At 45.4% G+C, this 19,767-nt stretch overlaps 1 protein-coding gene across 6 annotated transcripts in view; it reads right to left on the minus strand.

Annotated features, from left to right (window-relative positions):
- Nucleotides 1-446: 446 nt before the first annotated feature.
- Nucleotides 447-19,767, minus strand: part of LOC140483603 (semaphorin-3A-like) — a 413,310-nt gene continuing 393,989 nt past the window's right edge. For all 6 annotated transcript variants that reach the window (XM_072581862.1, XM_072581860.1, XM_072581863.1 and 3 more), the window contains 5 exons: nt 19,180-19,221; nt 13,753-13,910; nt 11,372-11,427; nt 5,337-5,476; nt 447-2,405 (listed from right to left, as the gene is read on the minus strand). In XM_072581862.1, coding sequence (XP_072437963.1) covers nt 1,953-2,405; nt 5,337-5,476; nt 11,372-11,427; nt 13,753-13,910; nt 19,180-19,221 — 849 coding nt within the window. In that variant the 3' untranslated portion in view covers nt 447-1,952. The remainder of the gene's footprint in view (nt 2,406-5,336; nt 5,477-11,371; nt 11,428-13,752; nt 13,911-19,179; nt 19,222-19,767) is intronic.

The raw sequence follows: 19,767 nt of genomic DNA on the forward strand, positions 1-19,767 counted from the left end.
TTTCTAAGAGTTTTAGTTACCCTTTATTCCTGAGCTTAATTTTTGGATGATTGCTCTGTCCTTGTGGCCACTTTTTTTCAGAATCCAAAACTGAAATTGTGTCCCTTCACCTCATCAGAAATGTTACTGCAGAAAAACTTTCTGCAAACGCTGCACTTGTACCTGAGCCCTGATGCACAGATCCACATCTCCTTCTTGCTTCTTACTAACACCTCCCACTCTCATCCATTCTCAGCAACTTCCACCCAATCCCTTTCTGCCCAGAGTTCGAATCAGCAAGTGGGCATCAAGGAACTGGCTGCTCGCAATGTGTTTTGCCATGCTTCTGACTTCAGTCTTCCTTAATTTCATTCATTGTTAGTACCATTGCAAACGTTCTAACACTTGTTAGTTTGGCCCCTGTTCAGCTCACGGTCATGCACACACAATTTGTCTTAAACCTAAGCTTTAGTGATCAAAACAGTTTATTGGAAACTTTAAACAGTGATAATTTAGTACCTCAATGCATAATACAAATAGTCCCTCACAGATAATACGGCACTCGTCACTACCCCTTGACATTCATAGATGACTCCCAACGGAAAGTCTGCAAGGCCTCAGTTGTAATCTTTCTCCGTACAGGTTGAAACTTTGGATTCAATAACGGGCTGAGTATACATGAGTAACCGTTGAATTTTTGACCTTGCTCATGATGCCAAACATGTTGTCTGCCCTGTATTCTGTGCTAGTTACTTGTCTGATGAGACCCCACCACCACCTACCCTCCCCACACACCCCCTCCCCTCCCCATCCCACCCTCATCCCCCTCCTTAAGCACTGGCAAGACATAATTGGTTTTGTATAGGAGGAAGGTAGCAGGACCACTCTTGACTTTGACGAACCCTTCCATGAAGTCACCACTGTTGAGTTTCAGCTCAAAGGAGGAGATGAATAAAGGTTCATTCTCTTGTCAGTTCCCAGTGCCAGGCCTGAATACCTTTCAAGGCACTTTCCATGAAATATTTTCTTGTGCGTGTGTAGTAATTCTTGACTGTTACTGCGCTGTACATTCATTGCGAGCGGACCCTTCTAATGTCCAGAGCATGGAGTGATGAAAGGTGAAGAATTGAGCAAAGTTTTGCGACTGTACAATGCAATGCCAGCTTAAACAAATGAGATGCGTGAAGTGTAGCAGCAGGTTCCATCGGCACCAACACCTTGCTCTAGGGTCAAACCTAAAGAGGAAAGAGGGAAAGTTTCGCTAGAGCACCACTTCCTTCAGGAGCTCTCTGAATCCCCAATTAACCCTTTCTCAGCCCATATATATCCAAACCTAAACAATTTAATGGGTCATTTTGTCAACCATTTGGAACGTAACTCAACTGGGTTGACATAGGAGGCAGCAAAGCTACGTAAATATCAAAAGTGCCAATGGGCACAGAAGCAAGAGTGCTTGGCTTCCATCACATGGATGTTTCATCAATTCTCCCATTCACAGTGACACCTTCATTGGTGGGATTTGGATTATGTGAGCCTCAAAGGGTTAAAAAAAACTCTTGGCCAGCCAGCAAGCCCTTATCCCCACGACACCAGTCTCCAGTCTCTCTGAGCAATGTTCTTGACAATACTGGAAAGAGAGGGAAGACTCTCCCAAGGCACAAGATGCATCTATCATGAAGCCCAAAGGGACAGAACCAGCCTCCCACAACCTAAGAGGTTGCTGGCTATCCTAATAAGCCCTAGTATTTATTATTGCTATCCATAGCCTTAAACATGAGCAGTAATTCCTAACACGCGAGAATGCAAGTGATGGATGTTAGTGTCATAGTGGTTTCAATAGTGAGAGAACTCAATGGTTCATGTAAACGTTGTGCGGGGAAAGTTGGTGCGAGACACACCCACTGGACATCACTTCAGTCTTTGCCATCACTCCTGGGATTGTTCCGTCAATTGGTTTCTCCTCTCGCTGACCGTCACTGCACGACAGCGCTACGGGGAGCCCGCTCAGCACGCAGCAGCTCATGCGTTCGCCGGTTCCTCCCCTTCCTCGCCTCCTGCAGGTGCTTCCACTTGGCCTGGAGGTGGCGGCCTGGCGTGCGTTTGTGTTTGGGTTGCTTGCTCCGGCGTCTCCAGACCTGCTCGCAGATCTCGTCCACAGTCTTGAGGCTGGGGTGGTCGACCAGCTGCAGGAAGTCCCGGTACCACACCTTCTGGTTGGGGAAGGAGGAGCCCCGGCTCAGCGCTGGCTCTTTGCGGAGTAGCTCTTCAGCCTGCTCCAGCTTGATCACCTCCAGCGAGATGTGCATGAGAGTCTGGGTGAAGTCCAGCTCCATGGAATGGCAGAAGAAGGAGCCAGAGTTCTTGCGCTGGATACTCCTCAGCAGCAAGCCTCGGTCAGTCTTAATGATGTGGTCATCCAAACGAACCTGCAAAAAATCAAATACCCCAGTGTGAGTAGTGAATATATATAGATATATGCAGTGGAACCTCTCCCCTCCCACCCCGTATCTGCTGATTCAGTTTCCACCATTTCAGTTATCTGCGGTTTACCACGGCATAAAAATATTAAATAGAAAATTCCAGAAATAAACAATTCATAAGTTTCAAATTGTGCACCATTCTGAGTGACTTATTGTTGGTAGTGTCTTATTGTGCATAATTAATCGATTAAACTTTATCATAGGCATGCATGTAAATGAAAAACGACTTTTATATAGGGTTCACTACTGTCCACGGGCATCAGTGGTAGGTCTTGGAATGTACCACCTGCTGATACAGGAGGACTACTGCGAATATATAAATATATAAACAAACACAGAGGAACCTCAGTTACCCAAACATTGAATATCCAAGTTTCGGATTATCTAAACAAGATCATCTGACAAAATACTGCCCACCCATGTCGTTCGAATAACCAAGGTTCCTCTTTTATATGGCCAAGCCAGACTGGAGCCAGACAAAATTTTAACTACAATGGGTCAGAGTTGTACAGCATGGAAGCAGACACCTTGGTCCACACCCACCAAATTCCTACACCGACCTAGTCCCATTTGTCCCATGTCCCTCTAAATTCTTCCTATTCTTGTACCCATCCAGATGCCTGTTAAGTGCTGTAATTTCTTGTCGATGGTTCAAACTGCTGGTAACTAAGCATTGGTGGTGTAGTGAGTGAATATTTTTGGAGACCGTGCCAACCCGACAGACTGTTTTGTCCTGGAAACTTCTTCATGGTCTTTGGAACTGCATTCATCCAGGCATATGGGAGTGTCCTGTCTCATCCCAGTGCTTGTGAATAGGGCTTGAAGAGTCAGGAAGTGAGTTATTCCCTTCATGATTCCTAGTTACTGACTTGCCCTTATGGCCACAGAATTTATATCACTTGTCCAGTTCAATTTCTGGCCGATGGTAATCCCCAGGATATTGATAGCATGCGTATGGAGTATAACACTGCTGTTGGGGCAATAAATTGGAGCATTTCATCTGGAAAGTAGCACAGACAAGACAGACTGAATGGCCTCCACCGCTGCTGCATTTCCCTCAGAAGCATCGAGGAATCAGATATACAGGAAACCAAAGGTGGTAGCTAATCAGAGGATGTGACACACGTTCTTTCCTACCCCATAACTGGCACTTCCAAATATAAAACCAGACTTCCAGGCAACAAATCCTTCCAAATATTCTCCAATCAACTTGTCTGGAGGTATCATGACCTCTCTGGAGCAAGTGGGACTTAACCAAGGCCTCCTGGCTCAGAGGCCCGGACACTACCACTGCAGCGTGCAAACCCCTTCACTGACAAATCTGAAATTCAGCTTGGTGGTTAGTTATCATCTGCCTACTAATAGTGGATGCAGGGAGATGATTTAATGACATTTTAAAGATACACAAGTCAAATAGTCGCAAGAGTTAGAGAGATGTACAGCACCAAAACAGACCCTTCAGTCCAACTCGCCCATGCTGACCAGATATCCTAAATTAATCTAGCCCCATTTGCCAGCACTTGGTCCATATCTCTTTAAACCCTTCCTATGCATGTGCCCATCCAGATGCCTTTTAAATGTTGTAATTGTACCAGCCTCCACCACTCCCTCTGGCAGCTCACTCCATACAGGCACCACCCTCTGAGTGAAAATGTTGCCCCTCGGGTCCCTGTTAAATCTTTGCCCTCTCACCCTAAGCCTATACCCTCTAGTTTTGTACTCCCCCAACCCAGGAAAAAAAACCTTGTCTATTTATCCTATCCATGCCCCTCATGATTTTATAAACACCAACAAGGTCACTCCTCACGCTCCAGGGAAAACAGCCACAGCCTATTCAGCCTCTTACTGAATGATGGAGCAGGCTAGAGGGGCTGAATGGCCTACCCCTGCTCCTCTGTTCCTAAGACAGAGAGAATTTCTCGATAACCACTTGGAGGTCATGCGTGAACTCAGCAGAAAATCCACTGCATTGACATAGCCACCAGATTTCACCAAGTGTTTTGTAACCAACTGAGTACTTTTTGGAGTGGAGTCACTGTAATAATGTAGGAAGTATAGGAGCCAATTTGCACACTGCAAGGCTCAATAACAAGCAATGTGATTGGAAACAGATAACCAGTTTTTAGGACGTTGATTGAGGAATAAATATTGGGTATGAGGGATAACTCCCCTTCTCTGGTCTGAAAATGGGCGGCACGGTGGCACAGTGGTTAGCATTGCTGCCTCACAGCGCCGGAGACCTGGGTTCAATTCCCACCTCAGGCAACTGTCTGTGTGGAGTTTGCACATTCTCCCTGTGTCTGTGTGGGTTTCCTCCGGGTGCTCCAGTTTCCTCCCACAGTCCAAAGATGTGCAGGTTAGGTGAATTGACCATGCTAAATTGTCCATAGTGTTAGGAGAAGGGGTAAATGTAGGGGAATGGGGTCTGGGTGGGTTGCTCTTTAGAGGGTTGGTGTGGACTTGTGGGGCCACACTGTAAGTAATCTAATCTAATCTAACACTACCATGGAATGCATCCATAGGAGAAGGCAGATGGGCGGTCTCATTTAAAGGACACCACCTCCGATTCCCCAGAACTGCACTGCAATATTGGCCCTGATTCAGTCCTGAGCTTCAGTCCTGATTTGAGACTCTATTCCAGAGAAGTACAAACCGAAATACAGCAGAATGTAGGAGAGTAGGAAATGTTTGAAATTCTGCATTCAGTAAATGAAGGTGTGTTTTCATATCTAGGAGCATAGATAAACACACATGGCAATAAAATCATGCAGCACGCAGGTTAAAATTAAAATCAGCTTGTTAGAATGTCTGGTTGGCTTTTGTGTAAAAATGTGCAGGATGGTTTCTCATTTGTTACTCCCTGGGAATTTTGTGTACCTCATTTCTTGGGCCTCCCGAGCGTTTCTGGAATGTCCAGGTGACCTGCGCTTGTAGGGATTTGGGGATACACTCCAAGAACGTACTGCTACCTTCAACACCATACAGCTTCTTCTCTGTGACCCTGTGACGATGACGATCTGTTCAAGAAAAAATCCATTATACTAAAGCAGCAAAACAACAGAATCGAATCGGTTTCTATCACATTGAATTGGAGAATCATGGGATCACCACAGAACAAAACAAGGCCATTCAATCCATCAAGTGCACCCTAACTCTTGTTTTAAAAAAAAACAAATTAGTTAGCATGATTTCCCTGCTACTTCCACATTTCCTTGCTGTTTTGACTCTCCAAGTATTACTCCAAGTTTTGAAATGCTGTAGTTACACAAAACCCTGGTTTAAACTTTGCCTAATCTGGACAGCATACCTTAGAAAAAATATACCGGCCCTTGGATGGTGTACAATATAGGTTTGCAAGAATAGCTGGGTTAAGTCATGAGGAGAGATTATGCAAATTAGACCTCTCTAGAATTTAGAATGTTAAGCAGTGATCTGATCAAAACTATTAACAGGAGAAGACAGAGTAGATAAAGAGGAATTATTTCCACTGGTCAGGGACTCTAGAACTGGCACAGTCTGAGACTTAGGGCCAGACCATTCAAGAGAGATGTTAGCAGGCAATTCTACACACAATAGGTGGGAGAGGTTTGGAACTCTTTTCCACAAATAGCAGTTGATGTTGGATCAGTTATTCATTTTCAATCTGTGATAGATACACTTTTTGTTAAGCAAGGGTATTAAGGGATACGGGGACAAGGCAGGTATATGGATTTAGATCACAGATCAGCTATGAATTCATTGAATGAGGGAGCAGGTTAGAGGGGCTGAATGGCCTACTCCTCTTCCTATATTTCTACATTCCAAAATCTGTCTTTGATTCTGTTTCCACCAACTGACCAAGTAGTACATTCCAAATATTCACCACCCATTAATGGAAAGATGGGTTTTGCTCATATTGCCTGTGGTTCTGCTGCCAGTCACCTTAAATTTGTGCCCTCTGAATACTGGTCCACCAGCCACTGGAAAATATTCTCCTCCCAGCTGTTCTTGTGAACCCTTCGTGGTTTTAAACAGCTCTATTAAAATATCCTCTGAGCCTCCTTTGTTTGTGAAACCATTCCTCTGTATCCCTAACAGACTCACCACATGTTTCATAAAGTGTGGCATCTAGAATTAACCATTGTACTCCAACTGCGGTCAAGTTAGAGTTGTGTAAAGGTTTTGAACCTCCTTTTGTACCCAGTTATTAATAAAGCCCAGGATCCCCAAGATGCCGTATTCTTGTTGTTCAGGGAGTCCAGGGAAGGTTCACCAGACTGATTCCCGGGATGGCAGGACTGACATATGAGGAAAGACTGGATCAATTGGGCATGTACTCACTGGAATTGAGAACAATGAGGGGCGATCTCATAGAAATATATAAAATCCTGATGGGATTGGACAGGATAGATGTGGGAAGAATTCTCCTGATGCTGGGGAAGTCCAGAACTATGGGTCATAGTCTAAGAATAAGGGCTTGGTGTCTGGCCGAAAAGGGATTCATCTAGTGGAGAGGAGAGATGAGCCAGGTCCCACTTATGAGCCACTGAGTTTGGAATTCCCAAATACATGGATGGCAAATGTCCATTAGCCTGAGCGACACCCCATCAACCTTTAATGATGACAAATTGTACTTAACACTGAGAAACTCATGTAGTCAGGTGTCCACACCCTGCACAATCTTATTGACCATCGATACCCACATGTTGGGCAAGCTATAAAACTGACCTGTCCCCCAGGCTTCCTGGTTACTTAAAATTCCTGGATAACTCCAAGGCTTTCAGGTCAAGGTGGTGTAGGGCTGACCTTTAGCAAGCCTAACCCTTTGAAAGAAGGTTCAGCTGAAGAGGACATTTACTTGTTCCACAGTATCTAAAGGTTATTTAGTTGGAATTTCACTTTCAATCATGATGGGCTGAAGGGCCTTCTTCTCTGTCATTATGACTCTATGAATCCATGTCAGTCATCCCAACAAAGCAACTTACCACATGGAGTCACTGAATCTTACCGTACAGAAGAATGCATTGGTCCATTCCAGCTCCTGAGAGAGCTAACCAGCTAGACCCACTCTCCACCCTACCTCCATAGCCCTCCAAATTCATCACTTTCAAATAGACATCCAGCTCCCTTTTGAAACCACCTATGGAATCCACCTTCACCACTCCCCAGGCAGTACATTCCGAATCTTATCAACTCTCTGAGTAAAGATCTTTCTCATCATCTCATTCTTAGCCTCTTGCTGACAATCTTGAAGTTATGACCCAGCTGTTGCTACGATACCAACCAATAAAAATCGAATATCCCTCTTCACCCTGTCAAAACTGTTCATAGTATTGAACACCTCAATGAGGTCACCTCTTAATCTTCTCTCCTCTGAGGAGAATTAGCCCAATTTCTCTAATGTTTCCTTGTATCTAAAATCCCTCATTGCTGATATCATTCCAGTAAATCCCCTTTAAATTCTTTCCAAGGCTTTGACATCCATCCTTAAACAAACTAAACACAATACTCTCAGAGTGGTCTGACCAATGATTTGTAGAGGTGTAGCATCTCTTTCTTGTTTTTGTACTCTAAGTATAAACACAAGGATGCTATAGTCATTGGTCTGGCCACCTTCAGAGAATCATGCATGTGAATCCCTGAGATCCCTCTGCTCCTGTACTCCTCCCAAAGTTGCACCATGGAACCTGTGTGGTCTCTCTGTATTTCTGCTACCAAAATGCATTAACTCACATTTCTGTGCATTCAATTTCATCTGTCAGGTATCTGCTCATTTGGCCAACTTGTTGATGCCCCTCTGAAGTCGCTCAGCATCACCCTCACAGTTCACTACTCTCCTGAGCTTAGTATCACCTGCAATTTTAGAGATTTTGCCCTCAACATCCATCCCTTATAGTGCACTCTCCTGTCAGGGGCACAAACAGGAGATTCTGCAGCCATGAGTGTGACCTCAGGACGGTATGTTGCCTCCCTGGTGCCTGGGTCAGCAGCACATTGTCAAAGGGGAGAGTGTGAAGCCTGAAGAATGACATAATGAGGGAAAAGGTTGAGAAGCATTGAAGATTGGATATAGGAAATTAGATAGAAGGTTAAACAGCAGAACTTCAAAAGGTAATGATCTTTATTTGGTGCCACATGCTATTGAGAGTAGGAATGAGAAGGTAGGGCGGATAAATCAGTGGCTGAGGAGATGGTGCAGTGGGAAGGATGCAGATTTTGGATCATTGAGTTCTCTTCAGAAAAGACCTGTTCAAAAGGATGGCTTTCACCTGAACTGCTCACTATATTCTGTGGACTTACATATACACAACTTAATTCTACCCATCGCTTTCTTGCCAATTGGAAAATGATCATTTCTTTGTTTACTGTCAACATAAGAGTTTTAGAGTCATAGAGTTGTACAGCATGGAAACAGATCCTTTGGTTCCAACTTGTCCTTGCCGACCAGATATCCTAAAAAACATCTAGCCCCATTTGCTAGCAATTGGCCCAAAAATCTGTAAAATTTGATAGCACAGAGAAAGACTCCATTACATTAATGATAGTCAGTTGCTAGGGAACTTCAGCACCAATACTGCTGCCTAGCTCTCCCATGGGATTACATATTAAACTAACTGCTCTCTGAACAATACACAATGGCTTCTGTCTCAATGATGGTTTATGATACTTTTCCAATCATTCAAAAGAAAATCTCAAAGCCACTCACACAACGTGCTGAGATTGTTGTTATATCAGTAAACCCACTGGCCCTGAAACTAGTGCACTTAATTCAGACTGACGTTTCAGTACGATACTGAGCGAGGGCTGCACTGTCAGAACTGTCATCACTCAGATTTAACATTAAACCAAGACCCAGTCAGATGAAAGCTAAAATGATCCCATGGCAGAGTTTGAAGAGGAAGGGAGGTCTTCCTATTGGCTTGACTAACTTTCTTCCTTCAAGTAAATTATCAGGTCACCATCTTGTTGAAAATGTGTTGCTGGAAAAGCACAGCAGGTCAGGCACCATCCAAGGACCAGGAGAATCGACGTTTCGGGCATCAGCCCTTCTTCCTGAAGATTCTCCTGTTCCTTGGATGCTGCCTGACCTGCTGCGCTTTTCCTGCAACACATTTTCAGCTCTGATCTCCAGCATCTGCAGTCCTCACTTTCTCCTCACCATCTTGTTGCTGGTCAGGAGGCTCCAATGCACACTGGATGTCACATTGCTTATAGTACGACAGGGCTACCCTTCAAAATATAAAGACACTTCATCATCTGTAAAGTACCTCATCCTGAGGTTGTGAAAGGCATAACAAGTAATCTTCCCTTCTTAGTCAACCTCGCAGTTTCACATCAATCTATCATGGTTCTTTAAATAATTGAACTTTGCATAGTTTTACTTGCTCAAGAATAATGCTACAAGGTCACGATTGTTTTAGTTATATCCCTCTAAACCCTCACGATTGTTTTACAGTTATATCCCTCTAAACCCTTGCTGTTCATGTACCCGTTCAAATGCCTTTTTTCTTAGTTTAGATTCCCTACAATGTGGAAACAGGCCCTTCGGCCCAACAAGTCCACACCAACCCTCCGAAGAGTAACTCACCCAGACTCATTTCCCTACATTTACCCCTGACTAATACAACTAACACTATGGGCAATTTAGCATGGCCAATTCACCCAACCTGCACATGATGATTAGATTCCCTACTGTGTGGAAAAAGGCCCTTCAGCCAAACCAGTTCACACCGACCCTCTGAAGAGTAACGCACAAAGACCCACTTCCCTCTGACTAATGCACCTAACACTACAGGCAATTTAATATGGCCAAATCACCTAACCTGCACATCTTTGGATTGTGGGAGGAAACCGGAGCACCCAGAGGAAACCCACACAGACACAGGGAGAATATGCAAACTCCACATAGAGAGTCGCCCGTGGCTGGAATTGAACCTGGGTCCCTGGTGCTGTGAGGCAGCAGTGCTAACCACTGAGCCACTGTGTTTAAATGTTGTAATTGTACCAGCGTCCACCAATTCCTTTGGCAGCTCGTTCCATCCACGTGCCACCTTCTGCATGAAAAAGCTGCCCCTTGAGTACTTTTTAAATCTTTCCCCTCTCACCTTGAACCTATGCCCTCTAGTTTTGGACTAACCCATCCCAGGGAAAGGACCTTGGCTGTTTATCCTAACCATGCCCCTCATGATTTGATAAACCTCTATAACGTCACCCCTCAGCCTCAGCCTATCTGTATAACTCAAATCTTTCAACCCTGTCAAGATCCTTGTAAATCTTTTCTGAACTCTTTCAAATTTCACATCATCCTGAAGCCTTCCATCATTTCCTTACCCCTGTTCCACATCTTCTCTGTTTTGCCTCTCTGGGGCTGATTGCAAAACCAGGCCCATTAGTCAAACCAGCCCCCTGTCTTACAAGTTTAAACCCAATGCCAATGCACAATTTACTCTCTCAGCCAGGAGATTCAGTTCCTTCTCTCTCAGGTGAAGCCCAAAAGTCATTCCAATGTCTGAAAAAATCCAAAACTCTCTCTTCTAAACATGTACGAGTGAACTGTTGTAGATTTACACACAAAGGTTTGAATTAATATAGCATCTTTGCAACCGCAGGGTATTCCAAAGTATTTTACCATCATTAGATACATCGTTGTGACACATAAACGTAGCAGTCAATTCACACACAGCAAACATCAGTATGTTCATATAGAGTCATACATCATGTCCTTAGGCCCAACCTGTCCATGCCATCCAGTTTTCACAAATGATCTAGCCCCATCTGCCTGTGTTTAATCCATATCCTACCATTCCTATTCTATTCATGTATGTGTCCAAATATTAATGGTTTAACAATGTCAATTGAGGGATAAATATTAGTTAACTAGGGAGAAATCCCAACAAAATGTTGATCCCTAATGTGGAACAAAATGATTGTACCTCCTGAACAGAGCGTATTGGGGTCTCCATTCCTCACATCTTGACGTCGAAACCGCCTGCAAAGGTACACAAATATTAGGAAGGCTTGGCATTTCAAAGCTACTCACATAATCCATTATGTTCTGAGGTGCAGTGATGGCTACATCGGAAAATGGAGAAGCCAGTTTTCCCACATGATCCCACAAACAACAACTTAATGCATAATCAATTACCTCAGCGTTGGTGGTAAAGGGAGCAGTGGGGTTTGTGGCCAGACCAACCTCCTTCACTTCTTCCAAAAACGCCCGGGGATTATGGATGTAAGTTAGCTCGCTGAGCTGGAAGGTTCGTTTTTCAGACGTTTCATCACCATACTAGGTACTAAGGAAGCTTCACCGGAGGCTCACTGATGATGTTACCGCATACGGTGACGAAACGTCTGAAAACGAACCTTCCAGCTCAGTGAATAAACGTACATCCAGAACCTCAACCTGAGCTACAAACCTTCTCAAAACTCACTCATGCCATGGGATCTTTAAAAAAAAAACACTTCCACCATCAGACAGAGGAGCCTCACACAATGGGCTCCCTCAATACTGCACTTAAATTGTGCAGTTTAACTTTGAAATCAGGCTCCAGCACTCAAACCTGCATCATTAGCAGAGGTAAACCCAGTCATTTCATTAGGGAACATATTTTCCCAACACAACATATGGTTTGTGATCAGGTTCCTTTTTTTGTAAATCATGGTCATAGATTCATACAGCACAGAAACAGATCCTTCGGTCCAACACATCAATGCTGACCAAGGTTCCCAAAAATAAACTAGTTTGCCCACGTTTGGCCCATACCCCTCTAATATCTTCCTATTGATGCACCTGTCAAAATGTCCTTCAAATATTTACCATTCCCTCTGCCCAGTTAATTCCACATACTAAACCAGCCTCTGTGCGAAAACATTGTCCCTCAGGTCCCTTTTAAATTTCTCTCTCTTACCTCAAAAATATGCCTCTCTAGTTTTGAACATCCCTATTCCAGAGAAAAGACATTCGCTATTCACCTTACCTAGAGTCACAGAGTCATAGAGATGTACAGCATTGAAACAGACCCTTCGGTCCAACCCGTCCAAGCCGACCAGATATCCCAACCCAATCTAGCCCCACCTACCAGCACCCGACCAATATCCCTTCAAACCCTTCCTATTCATATACCCATCCAAATGCCACTAAAGTGTTGCAATTGTACCAGCCTCCAGCACATCCTATGGCAGCTCATTCCTTACACGTGTGTTCCTCTAGATTTTACAAACCTCTTTAAAAGGCACCCCTCAACCTCCTACGCTCCAGGGAAAAGAAAAGTCCCAGGCTATCCAGCCTCTCCTTATAACTTGAACCCTTAATTGCAGACAACAACCTGGTAAATCTCGTTTGCACCCTCTCTCATTTAATAATCCCCTTCCTAAAGCAGGGTGATCAGAACTGTACACAGTACTCCAAAAATGGTGTCACCAACATCCTGTGGACCCACAACTTGACATCCCAACTCCTATACTCAATGGTCTGTGCAATGAAAGCAAGCATGCTAAATGCCTTCTTAACCATCCTGTCTACCTGTGTCACAAATTTCAAAGAACTATGTACCAGAACCCTTAGGTCTCATTGTTTGACAACACTCCCCAGGCCCTTACCACTAACTGTATAAGTCTTGCCCTTGTTCGCCTTGCTAGTTTGGATCACTAGTGTGGTGATGCTAACCAAAATAGCATCACTTCGCACATGTAAGCCCATCTATCCACTTTTACCTGAACCCATACCTAGACTGAGAGAACCACCAGTCCAAATCCCAGAGCTTTAAAAGGATGGAGAACCATAAACTTCAACATTGCTCATCCCTGACATTAGGAACAGGTTCAAACCAGCAAGGGATAAAGGCGGGATCAAAGTCGGGAAATTTTTCACTGCGAGATGGATGACAAGCTCAATCATCCAATCAGACCCTCCAGTTCCTCTTCTGCTCCAGGTTGGTGTCTGACCTTTTCCAAAAGAATTACACCGTTTTTGGCTCAGCCACCCAACTCAGAAGCCACCTTGAAATAATTTTAAGCTGGATAATGCGATGTGATGTCTTTATGGACGATAACACCAGGATGGGGGAGTATTTCACTAAGTGCCTTGTGATAATATGATGACCCACAATGGCCATGGAATCATCTGGCACAGAAAGCCAAAACATTGAAGGTGTTAGATATTGTTCTCAGAGCTAAAGGAAATAAAGGGTGTACAACGAGTTGGATGATCAACCATGATTACATTGAATGGTGGAGTAGGCTGGAAGGGCCGAATGGCCTACTCCTGCTCCTATTTTCTATGTTTTGACAAGATCCTCCCTCTCTGTCCTTTTACCTTTTGGTGTTTGCCAGGTATCTGGTGCAGCTGTTTCCATCCCAGGCACAGTAGGGATCTCGGGCCAGGCAGCACTCGGCACACGCTTTCCCATAGATGCTACAGTGTTGTAAAGGTAGCTGGGAGATGGCGGTGTCTGAGCCAATGTATAGTTGTTGCTGTTTAAAAACAAAACATACACAAGATGGCAGACACGCATGAAGATTAAGGGACGAGGACAACTTATCTTCAATTACAAATGATCCTGATAATTTCATAACATTTCTGTGAAGAAATTACAGCAGAAACAAAAATGAGACTTTCCCTGCAATGATTTCAGTCAAATTAGGTATTATCAAGTTACTTGCTGCTCAGAAATAATTAATTCCTGAGAAATAAACGTCAACATTCATTCAGGCACTTGTTAATGTTCTCTGTACAAACTGATAAATGAATTCAAAATTCCAATTAATGACTGAATGGTTGACACAGATTCATGTATTAAGGTGCTTGCTACTACAAAAGACTAAAAACACTATTGGGTAAAACAATGACTGCAGATGCTGGAAACCAGATTCTGGATTAGTGGTGCTGGAAGAGCACAGCAGGTCAGGCAGTATCCGAGGAGCAGTAAAATCGACGTTTTGGGCAAAAGCCCTTCATCAGGAATAAAGGCAGAGAGCCTGAAGGGTGGAGAGATAAGCTAGAGGAGGGTGGGGGTGGGGAGAAAGTAGCATAGAGTACAATAGGTGAGTGGGGGAGGGGATGAAGGTGATAGGTCGGGGGGGTGGAGTGGATAGGTGGAAAAGAAGATAGACAGGTAGTACAAGTCATGGGGACAGTGCTGAGCTGGAAGTTTGGAACTAGGGTGAGGTTGGGGGAGGGGAAATGAGGAAACTGTTGAAGTCCACACTGATAGCCTGGGGTTGAAGTGTTCTGAGGCGGAAGATGAGGCGTTCTTCTTCCAGGCGTCTGGTGGTGAGGGAGCGGCGGTGAAGGAGGCCCAGGATCTCCATGTCCGCGGCAAAGTGGGAGGGGGAGTTGAAATGTTGGACCACAGGGCGGTGTGGTTGATTGGTGCGGGTGTCCCGGAGATGTTCCCTAAAGTGCTCTGCTAGGAGGCGCCCAATGTCCCCAGTGTAGAGGAGACCGCATCGGGAGCAACGGATACAATAAATGATATTGGTGGATGTGCGGGTAAAACTTTGATAGATGTGGAAGGCTCCTTTAGGACCTTGGATGGAGGTGAGGGAGGAGGTGTGGGTGCAGGTTTTGCAATTTCTGCAGTGGCAGGGGAAGGTGCCAGGATGGGAGGGTGGGTTGAAGGAGGGCGTGGACCTGACCAGGTAGTCACTGAAGGAACGGTCTTTGCGGAAGGTGGAAAGGGATGGGGAGGGAAATATATCCCTGGTGGTGGGGTCTGTTTGGAGGTGGCGGAAATGTCGGCGGATGATTTGGTTTATGCGAAGGTTGGTAGGGTGGAAGGTGAGCCCCAGGGGCATTCTGTTCTTGTTACAGTTGGAGGGGTGGGGTCTGAGGGCGGAGGTGCGGGATGTGGACGAGATGCGTTGGAGGGCATCTTTAACCACGTGGAAAGGGAAATTGTGGCCTCTAAAGAAGGAGGCCATCTGGTGGGTTCTGTAGTGGAACTGGTCCTCCTGGGAGCAGATACGGTGGAGGCGGAGGAATTGGGAATACGGGATGGCATGTTTGCAGGAGGTAGGGTGTGAAGCGTTGTAATCCAGGTAGCTGTGGGAGTCAGTGGGTTTGTGAAAAATGTCAGTGTCAAGTCGGTCATCATTAATGGAGATGGAGAGGTCCAGGAAGGGGAGGGTGGTGTCAGAGATGGTCCATGTAAATTTAAGGTCAGGGTGGAATATGTTGGTGAAGTTGATGAATTGCTCAACCTCCTCGCGGGAGCACGAGGTGGTGCCGATGCAGTCATCAATGTAGCGGAGGAAGAGGTGGGGAGTGGTGCCGGTGTAATTATGGAAGTTCGACTGTTCTACGTAGCCAACAAAGAGACACGCATAGCTGGGGCCCATTCATGTGCCAATGGCTACCCCTTTGGTCTGGAGGAAGTGGGAGGATTCGAAGGAGAAATTGTTAAGGGTGAGGACCAGTTCGGCCAAACGAATGAGAGTGTCGGTGGAAGGGTACTGTTGGAGACGTCAGGAGAGGAAGAAACGGAGGGCTTGGAGGCCCTGGTCATGACGGATGGAGGTGTAGAGGGATTGGATATCCATGGTGAATATGAGGCATTGGGGGCCGGGGAAATGGAAGTCTTGGAGGAGGTGGAGGGCGTGGGTGGTGTCTCGAACGTATGTGGGGAGTTCCTGGACTGGGGGACAGGACAGTGTCGAGGTAGGTAGAGATGAGTTCAGTGGGGCAGGAGCATGCTGAGACAATGGGTCGGCCAGGGTGGTCAGGCTTGTGGATCTTGGGAAGGAGGTAGAACCGGGCAGTGCGGGGTTCCCGGACTATGAAGTTGGAAGCTGTGGGTGGGAGATCTCCTGAGGTGATGAGGTTCCGTATGGTCTGGGAGATGATGGTTTGGTGATGGGGGGTGGGGTCATGGTCAAGGGGACTGTAGGTAGAGCTGTCCTCGAGTTGACGTTTGGCTTCAGCGGTGTGTGGTCAGTGCGCCAGACTACCACTGTGCCCCCTTTATCTGCTGGCTTGATGGTGAGGTCGGGATTGGAGCAGAGAGATTGGAGGGCTGCGTGTTGTGTGGGTGAGAGGTTGGAGTGGGGGAGGGAGGTAGACAGGTTGAGGCGGTTAATGACCCGGTGGCAGTTGGAAATGAAGAGGTCGAGGGCAGGTAATTGGCCAGTGCGGGGTGTCCAGGTGGATGCAGTGTGTTGGAGGTGGGCGAAGGGGTCCTCGGAAGGTGGGCGGGAGTCCTGATTGTGAAAGTAAGCTCGGAGGCGGAGGTGGCGGAAGAATTGTTCGATGTCACGTCGTGTATTAAATTCATTGATGCGTGGACGGAGGGGGATGAAGGTGAGTCATTTGCTGAGGACTGATCATTCGTCCTCAGTGAGGGGGAGGTCTGGAGGGATGGTGAAAACTCGGCAGGGCTGGGAGGTGGGATCTGGTGTGGGTGTGGAGCTGGGAGTGGGGGTGGAGCCTGTAACTAGAGTGGGTGTGATGGTGGGGGGAATGGGGGTGGAGGCATGATCAGAATGCAGGTGAGTGGCATTGGTGGGGGCAGAAGTGGTGGCAAACATGGCAGTGGGGGGGGGGGTTGGCAGAAGTCACTATTGGTTAAACATTATCTTTGGTGGAAATCTATACTTTAAACCATAGAATGGAAAACCTCCCTTTTTTAAACATAAGCAAGAAAAACACATTTCGCAGATATACTTCACATCGTTCCTTCAGCAGATATCCAATTCCCTCGAAAAAAGTGATCCTTAGCTTCTGAGGACTTATCTCTGTTCTTTACCTTTCTGAGTTTGGTAACTTCGATTTCTGGAGCTATCTATCACAGTGAAAGCACCACAGGAGATGTTCCTTTTAGCACAAGCTAGGGAAAACTTCTAGCTTCATTTTAAGTCCACATGAGTTTGGTCTTTTCAGTCCAAGCACAGGATGCCAATCATAGTCCAGCAAAATTAACCTCAGAGACGTTCAATATCCTACTGCTTTCTCTCTCTGCACTGGAAGCTGACAGGCTAATCCTCCTATCAGTGATTTTCAGTGATTCCATGATGGTTTAGGAAAGCCTATAATTCAATCTTTACAATGACTTCCTCGGAATCCTTTCCCATGGCATTGTGAATCACAGGGGCCTTGTATCCAGGTCAAAAGGATGATTAACTGCACCTTACACCCGAACACTGTAGGCTCTTGGGTTGCAGTCAAGGGAAAGATAAAATCACCTTAGTCCCATCAGACCATAAGGGCTGCTCCATTATTAGAGATTGTGGTGGTTTAACCTGAAGGTCATCACACCTCAGGCGAGGGGAGAGGTTGAGAAGGGAAGTCCTTCCTGGTATCCTCAATTGGTGTGGGAAGTGAACCCACGGTGTTGGCATTACCCTGCATCACAAACTAGCTGCTCAGTCAACTGACTTAACTAACCCCCTGTGATGCAGTGGCAGTGTCCCCACCTCTGGGCCAGGAGACCTGAGTGCAAGTCCCATCTGCTCTAAAGGAGTATACTAAGACCTCAGAAGAGGATAATTAGGAAAGCATCTAGACCCCAACTCTCGTCCAACCTGGAATCAAGTGAACATTTCAAAGAGTACTTTTTCACAACCTGACATACTTAACACTCTCCCTGGAGATTCATAGCCCGTTTACCAGCATCCCTGCCTTTGTTACCATGTGCAAGGTGATATCTTACACTTTTCTTCCAGTGAAACAATCTCAGCCTTCCTTTAACCATCAGCAACACCATCACCCAGACCTGTCATCAGACCAATTTTAACACAGGTCACATTACCCAGATTTAAAGGCACAGTTCCAAAACATCATAATTTTATTGCCCTCATAATTTTAACATATCTAATTTGCACAATTACTCTTCTGTTCTCCATGCTGTGGCACATTATTTGGCCCTGAGTAATTTTTCTCTCTACATTGGCCATAGCTAGGTCTCCATGATTGCTTGATGACATGGTTGATTGGCCGTTCAATTGACATGACCTATGACAGCAAACACCATCAGATCTAACCATCTGTCCTGTGCTGATATCACAAAACAAAATCACATTCCATGAGGGGCCAATCACAGGCAAAGAGAAGCCCACAAAACCATATGGCGTAATCAATTGCAGTGCAATTAAAAGCAGAAGTTATTTCACCAGTCTGACGAATTCTGCCAATTTCTCTTGACAACTAATGCACAACAGCACAATGCAGATTAAGTTGTACTTAATTTCATGCACTGTGATCTACAATGTCAAAAACTGTGACGCTGGAAAAGCACAGCAGGTCAGGCAGCATCCGAGGAGCAGGAGAGTCGAAGTTTTGCGGTTGAGCCCTTCTTCAGCCCCTCATTCTTGATGAAGGGCTTATGCCCAAAACGTCGACTCTCCTGCTCCTCGGATGCTGCCTGACCTGCTGTGCTTTTCCAGCGCCATACTTTTCGACTCTGACTCTCCAACATCTGCAGTCCTCACTTTCTCCTGTGATCTACAGTGACAAACCCACAGACATCATGAAGATTCAACTCATCTTTACTCAGTTGCAAGGTGAATATCACCTCCAATGGCTTCGTGGGTTAGATTTTGTCAAAGTTGTAGGGACATTGACTGGAATTCTAGTAGATGTTTGAAGTCTAGAATCTTTGCACAGCAAGGGTCAAGGTTCCAATTGGCTCTGGCTTCACCTCAAACCGCTCAGACAATTTCACGCCCACTCCTCACATTATGGTTCTTGCCAAATTGAGAGAAACTTCTTTGAGGGCTCACAATCTCAAAATAAAGGTACTCTACTTACTCTTTTTGATGAGAGTTGCATACTGGTTATAGGTGCAGAGTCCTGCAACAGAAGAGACCAGTGAAGTTAGTGCATGACTTTAAAGGATATGGAATTCCTCAAAACCCACTTCGGCGGTGAGATTATCTTACAACTCCAGAATATTAAATATATTCCAGTTGGAAAGTTGTGGAGGATATTTGGGTCAAACACAGGAAGCTCTATTTGGAGTGGAAACGTCAAGAGTATGACCATGAAAGCTTAAAAAATAGCCTGGAAATGTTAAGAATTATACAACTGTTTCTGAAGTAAATGCAAAGCTCCATAGGGGGTTGGTTAGCTCAGTTAGCTGAACAGCTGATTTGTAACATAGACTAATGCCAACAGCACAGGGTTAATTCCTACACTGCCTGAGGCTACTGTGAAGGACTTGCCTACTCACCCACCAAACAGTACCTTATGGAACATGTTCAAATCAACAAGAGTAGTGAGAATGTCTCTTCAAATGGCAGTTCATCAACACTTGTACACATATCTCTGAAAGCACAGATCTACATCCCATCAACTTGCCAAATTGCAGTTTCAGTTTCAGACTATCATTCACTCTAT

This window comes from Chiloscyllium punctatum, chromosome 12, assembly GCF_047496795.1.
Source record: "Chiloscyllium punctatum isolate Juve2018m chromosome 12, sChiPun1.3, whole genome shotgun sequence".
In the NCBI taxonomy this organism is placed as follows: Eukaryota; Metazoa; Chordata; class Chondrichthyes; order Orectolobiformes; family Hemiscylliidae; genus Chiloscyllium; species Chiloscyllium punctatum.